Source organism: Diceros bicornis, chromosome 38 (assembly GCF_020826845.1).
Source record: "Diceros bicornis minor isolate mBicDic1 chromosome 38, mDicBic1.mat.cur, whole genome shotgun sequence".
In the NCBI taxonomy this organism is placed as follows: domain Eukaryota; kingdom Metazoa; phylum Chordata; class Mammalia; order Perissodactyla; family Rhinocerotidae; genus Diceros; species Diceros bicornis.
In genome coordinates, this window is record NC_080777.1 from 16,864,469 (window position 1) to 16,881,156 (window position 16,688).

General features: G+C 36.6%; 1 protein-coding gene across 1 annotated transcript in view; it reads left to right on the forward strand.

Annotated features, from left to right (window-relative positions):
- The window catches only part of USH2A (usherin), a 747,185-nt gene that overhangs the window by 480,057 nt on the left and 250,440 nt on the right, over positions 1-16,688 (forward strand). The window contains exons 38-39 of the mRNA XM_058533703.1: positions 11,589-11,739; positions 12,337-12,479. Coding sequence (XP_058389686.1) covers positions 11,589-11,739; positions 12,337-12,479 — 294 coding nt within the window. The remainder of the gene's footprint in view (positions 1-11,588; positions 11,740-12,336; positions 12,480-16,688) is intronic.

Here is a 16,688-nt window from a genome sequence, read left to right on the forward strand (position 1 = left end):
AATAGATCAAGGCATTATCTAGCCCTCAATTTTCTTGACCTACTTCACTTTATGCCTACAACTATTAAGAGCGTTAAATGTGATGATGCATACAAAGCATTTACTTCAGTGCCTGGCATATAATAAATACTCAATTTTAACTTTGATATTTTAGTATGTTTATCTTTACTAATGAATATCAAAATGTTAGCATTTCTCACGAGGCAGTTAACTAAAGTCATTCAAGTTTTCAGCTTGTTAATACCCCTTAACATAATAAAGTCGAACTCGTGTTTACCACAACTTTGAACTTTGTTCAACTCTCATTCATCCCAAAAATATTTACTCAGTTTTTACCTAGTTGCCAGGCATATCTTAGGTCCTGGGCTAGAGAGATTTCTGGAGCAGAAGTAGTGCATTCCGCCATGAAACTGAAGGCTGTGGCCGCCGTTTTGTTGTCTTTTATAATGACGTTTACTGCGTGTTCTGGACGGCTACTTAGGAATCTCCAGGAGACATAGGGATGGATCAGGGGTACTTACAGCTTGATTTTATTTTTCTTGAGGGGGAAACGGTTGAGAATACTCTAGGATAATAGATATATATGTGTTTGTAAACAATGAGGTAAGACAACTATGTCAAGTTTGTGAAGGTTGACTGTTAGTTTTAGTATAAAGTTGTATCTTATTTGGTGAGGTATTGTAAGTGGTTATTTTTAGAATTCAGAAAAATTAACTGATTTACTGTCATTCTTCCATTTTGCAAAACTGCAAATTACTTTATTAAATAATGAGAGTCCATGTTAGACCCAGTTTCTTAAATATACATGCTCAAAAATGAAAAGTTCTCGGGAAAAAAAAGAACATTAAAAAAAACTAAAAAATTTTAAATAGAAAAAAATGTATAAGTTCTTAACAGAACTTTAAATTTCTGTTTACTGGTAACTCACTATATTTTAATTTTTGGTTTTGCCTTGGCTCTTATGCTTCTCAGAAATAAATCTGGTGCTTGACAACAAAAGCTGAACTTAGCCTGGGTTTTGTGGTACAATTTTCTGATCTTTTCACTTCATTATTTAGTCTTGTTTTCTTGTGTTTTAAAATTATTTTGAGAATTAGGCAGGGTAATAATTATAAATATATCTATGAATGTTTTTTCCTCTCTTTCTGAGACTCTAATGACATGAATGTTTATTCTTTACTGATGTGTATAAAAATGATCTACAAGAAGTGAACGTAAAGAAACCAAACAGTTAGAAATACTAAGTAATTAGATTGTTTTGCACATGCTACACTCAACTTTTATGCAAAAAAAATCAAATCAAGATATGTAAATAGCATGACAAATCCATTCATTCCTTTCAGAATCTTATCCAGTCCATTCACCAGGCAGTACAGTAGTCACCATTATTCCCTTTTCCTTCCCCCATCCCAAAATCTTATAAAACTAAGCTAGATAATGTCATTTCTCTGCTTAAAACATTGATGGAAATTAGTGATTTCCTAGCTTCTTAGTATAAATTTTGTACTCCTTACCTGGCCTACAAGACCCTCCATCAGAGTGCACCCACCTTTGATGACCTTCTTTTAGTTCCTCAAATGTCAAGTGCTGTAGCTATATCCCCTTAGAGCTGCTGGTCCATGTGGTAGATGCTGGGGGGAAAGTTCAAGATTATACCAATAGCCAACATTTATATAGTGCTTATGATGTGCACTTTATTATATATGTGTATATTACATTGTATAACCGTTTTATACGTTAACTCATTTAATCCTCACAACCCAACTTTATGGAGTATGTACTATTTTTATTCTTATTTTATTGATGAGGAAACTGAGGCACAGAGAGGTTAAGGTACTTATTCAGTAACTAAGTAGCAGAATCAGGGTTTGAACCCAGGTCGGTCGGCTCTTAACCAATATACAGACCTGCCTAGTCTATGATTTAATTAAAATAAACTCCAAATAAAAACATTTCGAGAAATTGGTAATAAGCTAATTAAGTTAAAGAATGTAAAAAGGACTAACTGGACTTGAAAAAATTACATCAGGACTATCTGATGTAATAAGAAGCTTATCAAAAATAAAAAAAAATAACTTTTAGTTGGACAAAATGCATGAACAAGCATTTTAGAAACTAAGAAATATTAAATGACCAGTAAGTATATTTTTAATATTTCAATCATTATCAGCCTTTTGGTTTTATATATCCAGCCCCAGCTCCCATGAACTTCAGGCCCATATAGCCAACTGCCTTCTGAAAGTATAATAGGCATTTCAGAACCAACCGAATTCTTGATCCTTCTCCCACCAAATGCTCCTCCTGTATTAGACCCATCTCAGAAAAGGATGTCGTCTTTCAGATCCAACATTTAGGAGTCAGCCTTGAAATCCCTCTTTCTCCCTATGCATCCACACATCGGTGCCATCACCAAATCCTCTATGCCTTCATTTCCTCCCAGCTTCTGCCTCACTCGCTCACTACGCTTAAGCCGCACTGCCTTCTGGGCTCATGCTAAGCACGCCGCTGCCTTGCACCAGCTTGTGGTGTGCTTCTCCCATGATTTGCAAATCTCTGCTCAAATACAACCTATCGGAGAGGCCTTCTCTCACTATCCCACCTAAAATACCAGCTTTGCCCCCACCTCCACCCTCATCACTCCCAATCCTCTTATGTTAGAAATGCTTCTAATTTGCTAAGAGAGTAGATCTTAAGCGTTCTCACCAAAGAAAAGAAAAAGAAACAAAAGGTAACTACGTGTGGTGATGGATGTGTCAATTAACTTGGTTGTGGTGATCATTTCACAATATATATGTCTAACAAATCATCACATTGTACACCTTAAATGTATACAATTTTATTTGTGAATTATACCTCAGTAAAGCTATGGGAAAAACAGAACTACCCATAAAAAGTGAAAAAAAGGAATATTTCTATTTATTTTTTTGTCTCTTTTCTCTCTCTCCTTGATAAAACTGTCTTAATTTGTTCATTCCTATACTCCCAGATCATAGAACAGTGCCAGGCATATAAGTAGATGCCTTTTAATTATTTGCTTATTTAATAGATTTTATAGTATATATACACCTTATATAGATTATATGTAACTATGTCATACTATTATATTATATATAACATATAATTATATAATATTTCTAATGATATAGTTACATTATTATATATTGCATGTATATAGGTATACATAATATAGAAATAACTCATTTTGATGGGGATACTGGGAAATGGATCATTCATACTTTACTGATGGGAGTATAAATAAATACAATTTTCTGGAAAACAATTTGTTAACTTATATCTAAAATGATAACATTCATCCCTACTGACCCAACAATTCTAAAAGGCAAACCAAAAGATGCAATTTGTTAGGATACTCAGTATTATTTATAATACTTAAAACAATATCATTCTACCTCCATCAATATCAGCTTTAAGTGAATGTTCTACATCTATGAAAAGATTACATGTAATTATTTTGAAATGTCACATTACTGAGAAATGGCATAGTTAGTGGCATAGAGTTTTCACCACATACTGTAAAGCAAGGTTTACAAAATAATATTTTAAAATATTCAACTTAATAATTTCAAAAAATTATGTATAAATATACTCATACAGAAGAAAGACTAGAGGTAGTCTATGATAGTATAACAATGGCTATCTCTTGGTAGTGGTGTAATTATGGATAATTATTTTCTTCACTTGTTTGGTAATTTTCAAATTTTCTATCATGAACATAAATTATTTTTGTGGTTAGAAAATACGTACTTTTAGAAAGGGGTTCTGTTTAGCTTAGTAAGAACTAAATTCTAGTATTTGTTTAATATTTATTTGATGAGCAATACTGAATTCTCAAAGTGTAAGTGCTCTGAAGGTTACATAAAGAAATAAAATATAAGATCTCTGCTCTCAAGTAGTTTATATTACCATTGCTCTGGTGTATTATGGGAAAAATGATAGCTAGACTTAAATTTAAGATTCACCTTGGCGCTGAGAGATGTATTATGGTCTTGGAAACAACAGACTTGTATGAAATCATAGGTTGCCATTTACTAGTCATGTGTCATGTATTTCAAACATGTTGCTTAACATTTTCTAACCTCAGTTTCCACGTCTGTGAAAGGGGGACATTGAGAGAAATTAACAATAAATTGAATGTATTATAAAATAGTATTTCAGATCTAATTTGATATTGCCATGTTAGTACTCTCTAAGAAATTAATCTCTCTTGTGTTGAACAAATTATTCATTTTCAGATCATTGGGTCTTTATTTGTAAATGGAAAATATGGTCTGGATCCTAACAATTATTAAAATCATAAGGGAGAGATTTCTTTCTGCAGATCTTACCCACTACCAACTCATCCATCTATCCATCCATTCATTCATCTCTCCACCCACGTTTACAGCATGTCTTCTGTATATATAGCAGTGTGCTGGGCACTATAGTATCTTCTTAAATACTTTGTTTTTTTAATAACATTCCTTAGATTCTATGTATTCATTGGAAAATGATAGATCTGGCATTTTTAGCTATCCAAATGACGAGTTTAAATCAACTACACAGCAAATCTGAATGACACTGATGGACTCTGATATTAAGCAGGCCCAAATTAAGATGCCCCATGAGCTTTCAGCCATGTCACTTGAAAAAGGGAAAGTCAGAGTCTCCCCGTGTTCTGCTCTGGTCAGATGCATAAGGAGTGTTTAGTTTAGGTATGAGCCTTCATATTTTCAAAGGGATATTAGCAAACTGGAACACATCCAAATCAGGTAACAAGGTGAGATAATGGTTGAAGAATCACACTATAGAGAAACTAGTTGGAGGAAGCAGAGATGTTTAACCTGAAATGGGGAAATTCAGAGGAGAAGGGGACAAATGCTTAAAAATGCCTGAAGTTCTACCCCGTGACAGTAGTGGAGGCTTGTTCTTAGGGATTAGTATGATTCAAACAAGATCCTAAAGAGTACAGTGCTGTTAGCATGACCAACCATATACACCCATTGCCCAAGGTAGTCCCAATTGAGGTCTGCTGCAGCTGCATTAACCCCTGTGAATTATTCAGAGCACCCTATTTCACTCTCAGAAGGTCCCAATGTGGCCGAAAGATTATATTCACCCTAAATTTTGTACAAGTAATATACTTTTTACTTCTACATCAGAAAGAGCTTACCAAAAATAAGAACTGTCCAATAATGTAATGAGGCAACTTACTAAGCAACTATTTTCCTATCACTTGTAATGAACCAACAGAGGCCTGAATGTCACCCGTCTGGGATGTTTTAGGCAAAAATCCTTTATTTGGTGGGAGGTTAAAGCTGGTGGCTTTTAAGATATCTGCACTCCAAATTTAAAATGCTGTTGTTATAACATTCTCCCATCAAAGATCAATTCCATGGCATACCTATAGATAACACTTAACTTTTAACAATATATTCTCTGACTAACATGAAGACCTCTCCATTTTTCATTTCATTGAATTTTTGTGGACTTTGACTAATTCCTGAGAACTAACACATTCGCACCAGTAATTCTATGTGAGTTTCCTTGTGGCTGATAAGGAGACAGAGACCCTGCTGTAATAAAGAAATCAGACCAGGAAAGTACTGTTTAAGAATATGACTTGGACAGAAAATAAATCCAGCTTTTACTAAAACTAACCTATTTAATACTGTGAATGGTTTACTTTTGTACTTATTTAATATATGTAATATTTATTCTCTATTATAAATCACCTACTATGACATGCTGTTTTGTAGTATAGAATTAAGAATACTGTCTTTGAATTTAAACAGATCCAGTTTAAATCCTCACTCTGCCAGTAACCAGTTTTGTGATTTGAGATAAAATATGTAACCTCTCTGATCCTCATATTCTTCACCTATGTTGCAAAGAGATACCATTACAATTTTGTAATGTAATTCTGAGGATTAGAAATAATTATATTAAAGAACCTGGCACATAGCATGCGTTCAAAAAGTTAGCCATTATAAGAGACGATTTTACAAACATTAAATCTATTTTAACCTACTTGTCACTATTTAATGCTGTTCTATGTGTACACCCTTGTGCTCAAGGTTGACCGTCCATTTGTCAGCACATCTGCATATTCCTCATAATTAATATCTTTTTTAATGACGTATGGTCTAGTGACTGGAAATTGAGTCTTGCCTTCTGTTTTCAATTTGTTTATGACTCAACGACTCAATATATGTGTCTGAACTTTAATTTTCCATTCTAGAAACTAGAATTTAAAATCCTTGCTCGTATGTAGCTATTTTAGAAAATGAGAGGAAAATTGTGTAACCCAAAGATTTTGAATATGTGCCAGGCTATTCAGAGGTGCAGCCAGGATGCATATAGATAAAAGGCCATGGTTTCTCTAGTGTTATGTTAACAGGGAAACCTAATGAGGGTGCCCACAATCTAATCCGTGGAGTGAGAGAGTAGTTTACGCCGGGCTGGAGTCAAATTCCAAGTGAAGCCAGCAGGAAGCATCGTATCTGCTTGGAATGAGCACAGGCAGAGGTGATGGGGGTCCTAGGCACTGGAATTAGGCTGAGGACATGATAACCCCAAATGAGCTATGTGACAGCACCTCCATGGCAGTGCCTCTCCAGAGCCTGTTTCTCTGAAAGGCAAGGTCCAGTGCACACTTGGATGTGAGTTTGTAACTTCCAAAACCCCTGAAACACATACCTCTTTTATGCCATGTAATATTCTGTGTTAGTTATCCGAGTCATGTCTCATCTCTCTATTAAATATAAAGAAGATGGTCTAACCCCCACTTCTATCTATTCTGCTCTTTCCCTGCCCCTTGCAAAGAACCTTGTGCAGAGTGGCGTTCCATATCTTTTATTACGGATTTGAATTTAATACAAAATATTATAGATTTCTTTTATGTACCTCACTTTTTGCACATGCTCTTTTTATGTGTGTGCATTTGTATCTTAAAGCAATATTTGATTCCAGTATTTTGAAATGCACATACTTACAAAAAACACACTGCAATAGTAACAAGTGGGTGGGCTGTCCTGAGAAATTGGTGCGTATGAGAAGCAGATTGAACGCATTTTCTCCCCAAAAGTCTCCTCTTCTGGCCACTACAACCTTGGTAGCCCCCAGCCACGTGGAAAAAACCCTCTGTTTTTGCTTTTTACAGCTCCCCTCAGAGTTCTATAAATCCGTATGGAGCAAAGGTTTGGGGTATTGTTTGTTTTTTGGCTTTTTCTTTTTTTTTGGTAGGGAAGAGTCCACAGTGTACATCGTTTAAAAGTTTAATAAAATCATGCATTCAAAAGAGTATACCATCCAGACTAGTCCAATCTGTGATTTAATTTATTGCTTCATGTTTTTTATTCATTTTGTCTTCCAAAAAAGGTTAAATTTGGAATTTTATTAAAAACCCCTTTCTTTTGAATTTATGGGTTGGGATGGCTGTTTTATCCAGTTGCCGTGTAGAATTAGTATTTACTGGACAAGATGTGTTGATTCAGGAGGTTGTCTGTGGAGTGCTGGCCCCGGGAGGGTCATATTAAACTTGAGAGAAGGTTTTTGAGCAACATAGCATCTTGGAGACGATATATCAAGCTGATAGATACACGGCTCTTCTGTTAAGAAACCAGGGGTGGAATTATGGCTGGCTCCCAGTTATGGCTCTGGTGCTAAGGAGCCTCTAAGGAATAGGTCTAGGGTAAAAGGGGTTAACCAGACAGGAAAGAAAGGTTTTCAGAATTCAGTGTTCCTGAAAGCATACAGAATGAATAGTCATAGGTAAATAATTTAAGATGATCACTATGTTTGGAAATATTTTGCAATTTTATATAATCAGGGTATGACCAATTTAATGGAGCACATTTTTCCTTATCATTCAAGAGAGAATCCAAGATACTTTATTATTATTACAGAGTACCTTTGGCACTTCTCCAAAAGTTCCTTCTTAATAGCACAGTAATGCAGTTTTTAACACTCGAAGGGATTTTGTGTATATATTTAAAACTCTAATTTTTTCATGTTGATGACTTAACCAGAGTTGATTTTTATTCAGAATATAGATTGTCAGTGACATTATATTCCTCGACACGGAAAAATCACGTAAAAAATATGTTAAAGAGGGACATGGCTTTATCTGTAATACGGTATATGCAATTTGCACTTCGTTTTTTGCACATGCTCTTTTTATATGTGTGTATTTGTTATAAATCAATTAAAAATATATATCAAGTAAGAAATCATCTTTGTTAAAACTATTTGTGTTCACAAATAAAATATCAATCAAAAAGTCTTTAGCAATGAATGTCCTTCAAACCAAAGATTTAGAGTTAAGTCATTGGTTAGCTGCCCTGGACAGCAATCTGATTGCATTTCCTAGTCATGTCACATTTCTACTAACTGAGAGAACTAGTTCAGACCACTTCATCTCTCTTCAAGCATCCAACTCATTCTCACAGTGAGAAATTTGCTGTTTTCCCATCACCAAATCTACCCACCTCTCTGCAACTGCAGCCTCGGTCTCTGCATTCACTTCTGCACAATGGGTAGACTGTCCCTGTTGTATTCAACAACCAATGTGCGCTGGCTCTCAGTTCAATTCATATGTGCACTGGCTTGCCTCTCTCTCTCACACACACAAGGAATTTTCTCTGGCAATTTTTCTGCCTTCTCCTACGTTATCATTTCCCCCAGTCTCTTCTGGATCGTTCCAATAAGCATGCATATGCTGTAACATTTCCCAGTTTTTAGAAATCCTCCCTTTGATACCATAAGCTTCTCTAAATGCTGCCCCATTTTCTACTCCCCTTATAGGACAAAATCCCTTGCAAGTGTTGTCTATGCTCACTGTATCCTTTCATGATATGCTTTCTTTACTTGGCTTCCAGGCTGCACTTTCTCTTAGTTTTTCTCCTACCTCGTTGATCACTCCTGTAAGTCTCCTTTGTTGTAGGCTTCCCCCTGACCTCAAAATTTTGGTGGACCTCAGGGCTCCGTTCTAAGGCCTCTTCTGCTCTCATCCCCTAGTTTATTTCATCAAGTCTCAGCCATTAAATACCACATATACATCAATCCACAACTCCTATCCAGATTCATAGCTGCAATTTCTTCCTTGATGTCTCCACTAAAGACGTGTGGTATACCTCTTAAATGTAACATGGACAAAACAGAACTCTCGATCTCCTCCATAACCGATTTCTCCCCTCAGTGTTCCTGATCTCAGTAACGGCACCACCATTCACATGGGTGTTTAGGCCAAGAATATTGGCATTGTGTTTAACTCCCTTATCTTCTCTTAGCAATACACTCCACACTCAACTGAGCAGCAGAATACACCACCACCTCCACGGCTGTCACTCGAATCCAAGCTTCTGTCATCTTTTGCCTGGATTGCTACAACAAGAGATTTCCATTTTTCTCCTTGCCTTTGCTTTTCCATTACCACAGTGTAGCCTTGATCAGTTTAGAATCATACCTTCCTTTATTAAAACCGTGCAATAGCCCCCAACCCCATTTAAAATGGAATCCAAATCCCTTACTGTGACTTTCAAGGCCGAGACCTAGCAAGGATCTAGAGAGATCTAGACTCTGCCCATCCCTCCAACATCTTTTCTTTTCTCTCTCCTTAGTCTGTTTCGGCCACATTGGCCTTTCTACTGTTCCTTAAACACAACCAGTGCTTTCCCCTTCTCACTGCCTTTGCACTACGGCTCTCTCTACCTGGAGCATTACGGCTCTCTCCGCCTGGAACACTACGGCTCTCTCCACCTGGAGCACTACAGCTCTCTCCACCTGGATTGCTCTTTCTCCAGACATTCTCATGACCACCTCCCTTATGTCACCGAGGTCTCTGCTCAAATGTCACCTGATGACATGTTCTTCCTGTGGCTTTTCTGTCTAATCTGAGTTATTATAGAATAACTAAAATCGCACACTCTTTTTCACTTTCTCTTTGCTTACCCTCTTTATTTTTCTCCTGAGCACTTATCTGGCATGATCTTATGTATCTGTTTGTTCATAGCTTGCTGCCTCCATTTACATGGAAATTCCATAGAGTCAGGGGCCATGTCTACTTTACTCAGTGTTGTTATCTCTCCATACAAAGATCACTACTTTGCACAGAGTAGAAGCTTAATAAACGTTTATTGAATAAATTAGTGAATTATTGATGAACTAAAAACCCTCACAACAGATTGATGAAACATGTAATCTAATTCTTCCATTCTCATTGCTGGTCATTCATTAGCCTCATGTTCACAGGCAGGTTCTCCTGAATTGGAGAGTGCATAAAACCACATACTACATAAATTTATGTATAAAAGAAAGTTGAAAATGAATGCTGATATTTGATTTCATTATTTTGACCCCTTCTCCTTCTTTACCAATGGCCTCTGGTAATCCTTGGTCATTAGGAACTTATATTACAATAATCAGAATGTTCCTAAAAAATTATATTATAGTAGCACTTAAATTATGCTAAGGTAAGTTCAGATCAGTCCAATACAATAATAATAACTAACAATGAATAATTACTAGTAAGTAAAAGAAGGTGCTTTATTTACGTTGTCTCTGATCTTCACAACAATCCTGCAAAGGAAACATATTATCCCCATTTTAAAGATAGGAAATATAAGCTCAGAGTCCCTAGGTGATTTTCCTAAAGCCACAGAGCTTTGGTTAATTTGCTTTTGAGTTTCTGACTAGCTTTAAAACAAACTCAGATATGATAGATTCATCCAAGTTATACCTCTTGGAAAAATTAATAACCAGAGTCATTGTGTCAATTTTTTTAGTAGAATATAGGCTTTAGCTTCACTCATTCCTGTTAGGCCTTCTAGAACTATGCAAATAGATTTCCTTGGTAAATTATATCAAGCAGATACGCTGAATTCAGGAAAGATTCCCCAGATTCAATGAGACTAGAAAAAGCAACAGGTATGCCCAACTTGCAAGGTACTTGAATAAGGCTAGTGTCACTATAAGAAGGGGCCACTGACTATATAAAAAACACAAGGAAAGAAGTTTAGTTTTTATATTTTCATAGGTGAGAATTAAGGTTGGAATGTGCTATTTTCAGCCAATCACACATATTTATCATTGCAGAAAAATACAATTTTAACAAACATTCCTTAAAAAAAAAACAAAAAAATGCCAGTTGTGTTCATGAGTGGTGGTCTCATTAAGGTGGTAATGGGTGATATAGATGGAAGAAATTAAAGATCTAGACTCTTTCACTGTTCGATTACTAGATTTTTGAGCAAAGAGTTAAATTAAAAAGGTACTTTAATATTTGCTTCACTAAATTCCCTACATATTTTCAATTAGATACACAGAAGTACAGGTGGGAATGTGCTGCACATTCATTTGTCTTGCTGTGTGGGGGCTGGCTTTTAAGACTGAAACACTAATGTAATTGTGTTGAAATGAACGACAAGGAAGTACAGTAGTTCAGGAATGAAAATGTTAAATTAAATGGACCATGTTGAACATTGTTGTTGATCCTGAGGAACAGTTTTTCCAGTATATGGAGCATTTCGATTCCATCCAGCATATGTCCTCCACAGTTTTCTCTGCTCTAATTCATCTGTGTTTTTCGACAGCTCCAGATGGTGTGCTGCCTCCGAGGCTTTCATCTGCCACTCCAACCAGTCTTCAGGTTGTCTGGTCTACACCAGCTCGTCACAACGCTCCGGGCTCTCCCAGATACCAACTCCAGATGAGGCCTGGCCACTCCACCCATGGATTTCTAGAGTGAGCATTCTACGTTGTCCATCCTTCTAACCGTCACCTGGGTTATACAATGTAGACATAATTTATCTTATCTTTTGAACAATATCTGAACTTTTGAACAGTTCTCATTTGCAACAGATAAAGGCCACCTTTTAAAAGTTCAAGCAAACAAAAAGCAAGCAATTAGGAGATAATTATTTGCTTTGCAAAAATATCTATTTTTCACTTATATAGCATTTAAAATGAGATTTCTTCACCCTTAACTTTATATAAGCACATGAATTGCCTAAAGCAGGCATACACCTGAACCCCCCAAAAATGCTCTGAACTGTGGCTACAAAATTATATTTATTCTACAAATTCCACATGACACTCAGTCTCAATACTAGACTAGAATTTACCCAATACTACTAGAATTTACATCTCATATAAATGCAATATTATAAATCTTCAACCAAATGGCTACTTATTTTAAAAGAGATATCATGTGATGACAGAAAATTATAGCACTCAAATGTATGTTGACATTCTCTGAAAATTCTTTGCCATAAGATCTTACTTATTTTTTATTTCTTGGAATGTCTAAAGCTTCCTAATTAACATTTCTTTCCCATATAGGTTATTTTCCAATCCTTCTGCATCGTTAAGCTATGAAGTGAGAGATCTCCAACCGTACACAGAGTATGAGTTTCGGTTGGTTGCCTCCAATGGATTTGGCAGTGCACATAGTTCTTGGATTCTATTCATGACCACAGAGGACAGTAAGTGCTCTGAACAATACACAGCCAAATGTCCTCTCCGTTAGGGAGTCTTAAATGTCTTCAGTTTTTCCAAAACAAAGAAATAAGCCTTCCCCCTTTTCTTGATGTTTAGTGACAATAATCTTTTCCAGGGCAAGGATGGTCAGACTCTCCAGAGGAAGAAAAATATGGGCTTGAAGAGTTAGAGGGTTAGGCTCACAAACAGGAAGAAGTAATTCACAATGAATTATGATATGGCCCCATTCTATCCTTCAGGGTGCCTCTAGGTGTCTTGCAAGAGAAAGGTTATCATCTTCTACTCTGTGACCGAATGGTAAAGTGTTCTCTGCTTTGGAGGAATTCTGGCAGGCAGAAGGACATGAAATATGAGCTTGCTTAGACCATCATTATACTTTTTCCTGGAAAGAGATTCCATTGAACTTTTATTCTCACCTGAAAGACAGCCTCTAGAATAGAGAAGTAGAATCTGATAACAGTGATTCTGCATGTATTACAAAGAGCAGATTGGGATCGCCTTATTCAACCAATAAAGAGAATTTTCTAGTTTATCATCGAAGAGTTATGTTTGCATATATATGTTTTTACTAGGTTATTTATAGATAATAAATACATGGCTATAATATTTAGTTTTATACAAATTACCTCTATAAATGCATATATATGGAAGTATAATTGTTTTAGAAAACAGAAATTAAATCAAGCTATACAGAGTGAATGAGGACACTGTATCTTTGAACAATGAGGTTTTTAGGGTTAATCTTATCAAGTCTTTTAATCAGAGGCTTCTTAGAAGATGTTGCTCTGTTGGCCAGTTGCCATTCTGGCTCTATATTCAATGAGGACCTGAGTGACTTTCAAAAGGCTAGAGATATTAATCAAAAGGCATGGTATTTGAAACAATATCAATTGTATATTAAATAGATTCTTTTATTTTTATAATACTCTTAATTGTATTATTTTAATGAGGATAAGACATCAAATGAGATAGAATTAGAACTATTTACTTTCCTTAAAGCTTACTTTATTTTAAAAAACCCATTATGAACAATAATATATAATACCTCATCCATTTCTCCCAATTCGTAATTACTCCCCGGGAGCAAGTTAGGTACTTTGCAAGGGCACATCCAGTCCTTTTGGTCTCAAGGGTACCATTTAGTAAATTATCTGCACAGTGCAATAAACGACACCCAAGGCCCAGAAGCATTAATGTACCACTCAACGCACTGACACCCCTTTTAGGGGGAACGTTACATACACTCTGGGGAAGCTGACAGCGTGGTCACCAACTGAATGCAGATTTATGAACTGGAGAGCTCACACCCAAAATAGATTTTTGAGGAATCATGTTTTTAAAAACAACTGAAAATAGATTTTTAATCTCTTTCTTAGTTATAGCATGCTTGGTGGCACTCCATAAAGGTTAACTAAAAATAATTATTCAACCCACTGCAGAGGTGATGGCTCCATAGAATGCCATGTTGGAAGAGGAGAAAAATGGTCTCCTTTTTTGGCACCCACAGTTTCTATTCCCACAGAGAAAGGGCAACAGTTGGAATTCCTCAGTGGTGAGCCTCATTGAATAGGGGCCATGATCTCCCATCTACAGGCGGGAAGTTAGCACATGAATAAACAAAATCCAAAACATTGCAAAGTACCAATTAACACAGCATCCTTTGTTGAGCAAGTGTATCTCCTGCTTTATCTTATCATGAAACAAGTCTTAAAGACACTAGTGGTTAGAAGTTTCATGCACAGAGACATTGCCTTTTTTGTGTGATTTTTAGGGCCTGGGTTTGAAGTGAATAGTATTAACCCTTCACTTTCCCTAAGTAAGAATTAGCATCGCTTGATTACACAGCAGGTATTAACTCAAGAAACCCAACCATCATTTCTATTTTAATCCTTTCCCTGAAACGGATGACCTCTTCCTTCCTCTGCTTCATGTGCACACTGCGAAGTCATACCCGTGAGCAAAGAGCCAAAGGCTGGCCATTTGCCCCTCCAAGTTGAGTTTCCAGGGCAGCTCACCCATGAGACACGGTGACAGTGTACTCTATATTTTGGGTGTCAGTGGAAATCGATGCTGTCTCTGAAAGGAAGTGCAATTGAGTTGACAAAGACTGAGTGATTGGCATTGGGCACATGCGGTTTTTCTGTCAAGACTTCAAAGTATTGCTTATAAAACCACCCATGCTGACAGCTCCATGCCAGAATCACACTTCATATTCAATTCTGACCAGCACCTCCCATTCACCAAAGTGTAATTTCCAATGTAGACATTCTACATATCACCTTACAGAATGAAACAGAGAAGTCACCTCATGCCCACATTTAAACTTCATACCATCTATAGGCACCTTTCTCTATCAACCAACACCTCAACACTTCCCAGAGCCAAACAAGGTCACCAACAGCAATGTTTGTAGTGTGATATAGCAAGACTGTGATCCTCATCGAGCCTGTGACACAGCTGAAACCAGAAAGAGAAACGTAGGCAGGAAATAAGCTATAGTCAGAGAAACAAATGCTTGGGTGCAAAGTAGAAGTTCTCACGGACAGAGAAAAGGGCTGTGAGGAATTTTAATCGATTTTTTCCCCAAATAATTTGTCATTTATGGGGCTGGCCTGGTGGCGCAAGCGGTTAAGTGCGAGTGCTCTGCTGCGGGGCCTGGGATTCAATGGTTCAGATCCTGGGCGCACACCGACGCACTGCTTGGCAAGCCATGCTGTGGCGGCGTCTCATATAAAGTGGAGGAAGATGGGCATGGATGTTAGCCCAGGGCCAATCTTCCTCAGCAAAAAAAGAGGAGGATTGGCAGATGTTAGCACAGGGCTGATCTCCTCACACACACAAAAATTTGCCATTTACATCTGTGTGCCACCAATATCCAGTTCCATGCATTTTAAAAAATCTAGTGTGCTGATGCCAAATAATAATAATGCACATTTCCTACGAATATTTTAAATCCCGTTAAACGTGTGTTAATAAAAGATGTTTGTTCCAGCCAACTTGGTCAGTGTAGTGTTCAACTATTTGCAACCAGATAAATACAAACAACACATGATATTTTTTTTTTCACGTGCTGCTGGCAGTCATGTCTGCAGCTTGCAAAAGTGCATTAAGAGTGTATTTGGGAGCATGTGATTAATAACATGAAGACATTTGACTAGCAGCTGAAATTTTTGATACCTTTTAACCAGAAATAACCATCACTTCTGATTGTATTATTGTTCCTTCTTTCTTGTGTGTTTACAATTGTTTTCTGTGTAGTATATGCATGTAGAAATTGTAGTTGGCTGGAAGGGCAAGTTTCTTCCAATTTGAGCTTAAATGTGCACATGCTCTTTTGCCTACTAAAACCTTGCCCTGTGTAAAATATGAGATAATGCACTTTTCTTTAAAAATGTGGATTCTCAAGCCAGCCCTGATGGTCTAATGGGTCAAGTTCCACGCTCGCACCCCTGAGGCCAGGGTTCGTTTCCCGGTCGCAGAACCACACCACCTGTCTGTCAGTTGCCGTGCTGTGGCGGTGTCTCACATAGAGAACTAGAAGGACTTACAACTATGGTATGCAACCATGTACTGGGGGGCTTTAGGGAGAAGAAAAAAAAAGAGGAAGATTGGCAACAGAGGTTAGCACAGGGCGAATCCTTCCCTGAAAAAAAAAATAAAGTGGATTCTCTAGACCAATAAAAGTCAGATAATCTATTGTTTCTCTCAAGGTTTTTCAGGTAATAAGATTCAAATATGGACTATCTCTTTATTTCAATCATTTAAACAACAAGTCTATATGGTATATACAAGCAATTAGATCAACCTAATGAAAATGAGATTATTTTCTAAAAATCACTTCTCTACCTCCAAAAAACAAAACTGAAATTGGTTCTAGAGCAGACCATTTAGTTGTCATATATTTTTAAAAGGCTTTAAAAATTTGATCATTTCACCCAATTTGTAGTTAAAAACTCCACATTTATATTTTAACTGCTAATCTAAGAGGCATTATTAAATAAAATTTGTGGGATTTGAACAGTTTATTTTGCAGATTGACTTAGAAAATTTTTTAATGTGTTCATTATTTTGCTAACAAACTAATTGTTCGTGAGTTTTGGCTGGAGTATGCTAAAAAGATACAAAGATGAATTTTATTGCCCACACAGTGATATTTTAAGTACTATTAATATGCTGTATTTACTCATTATATT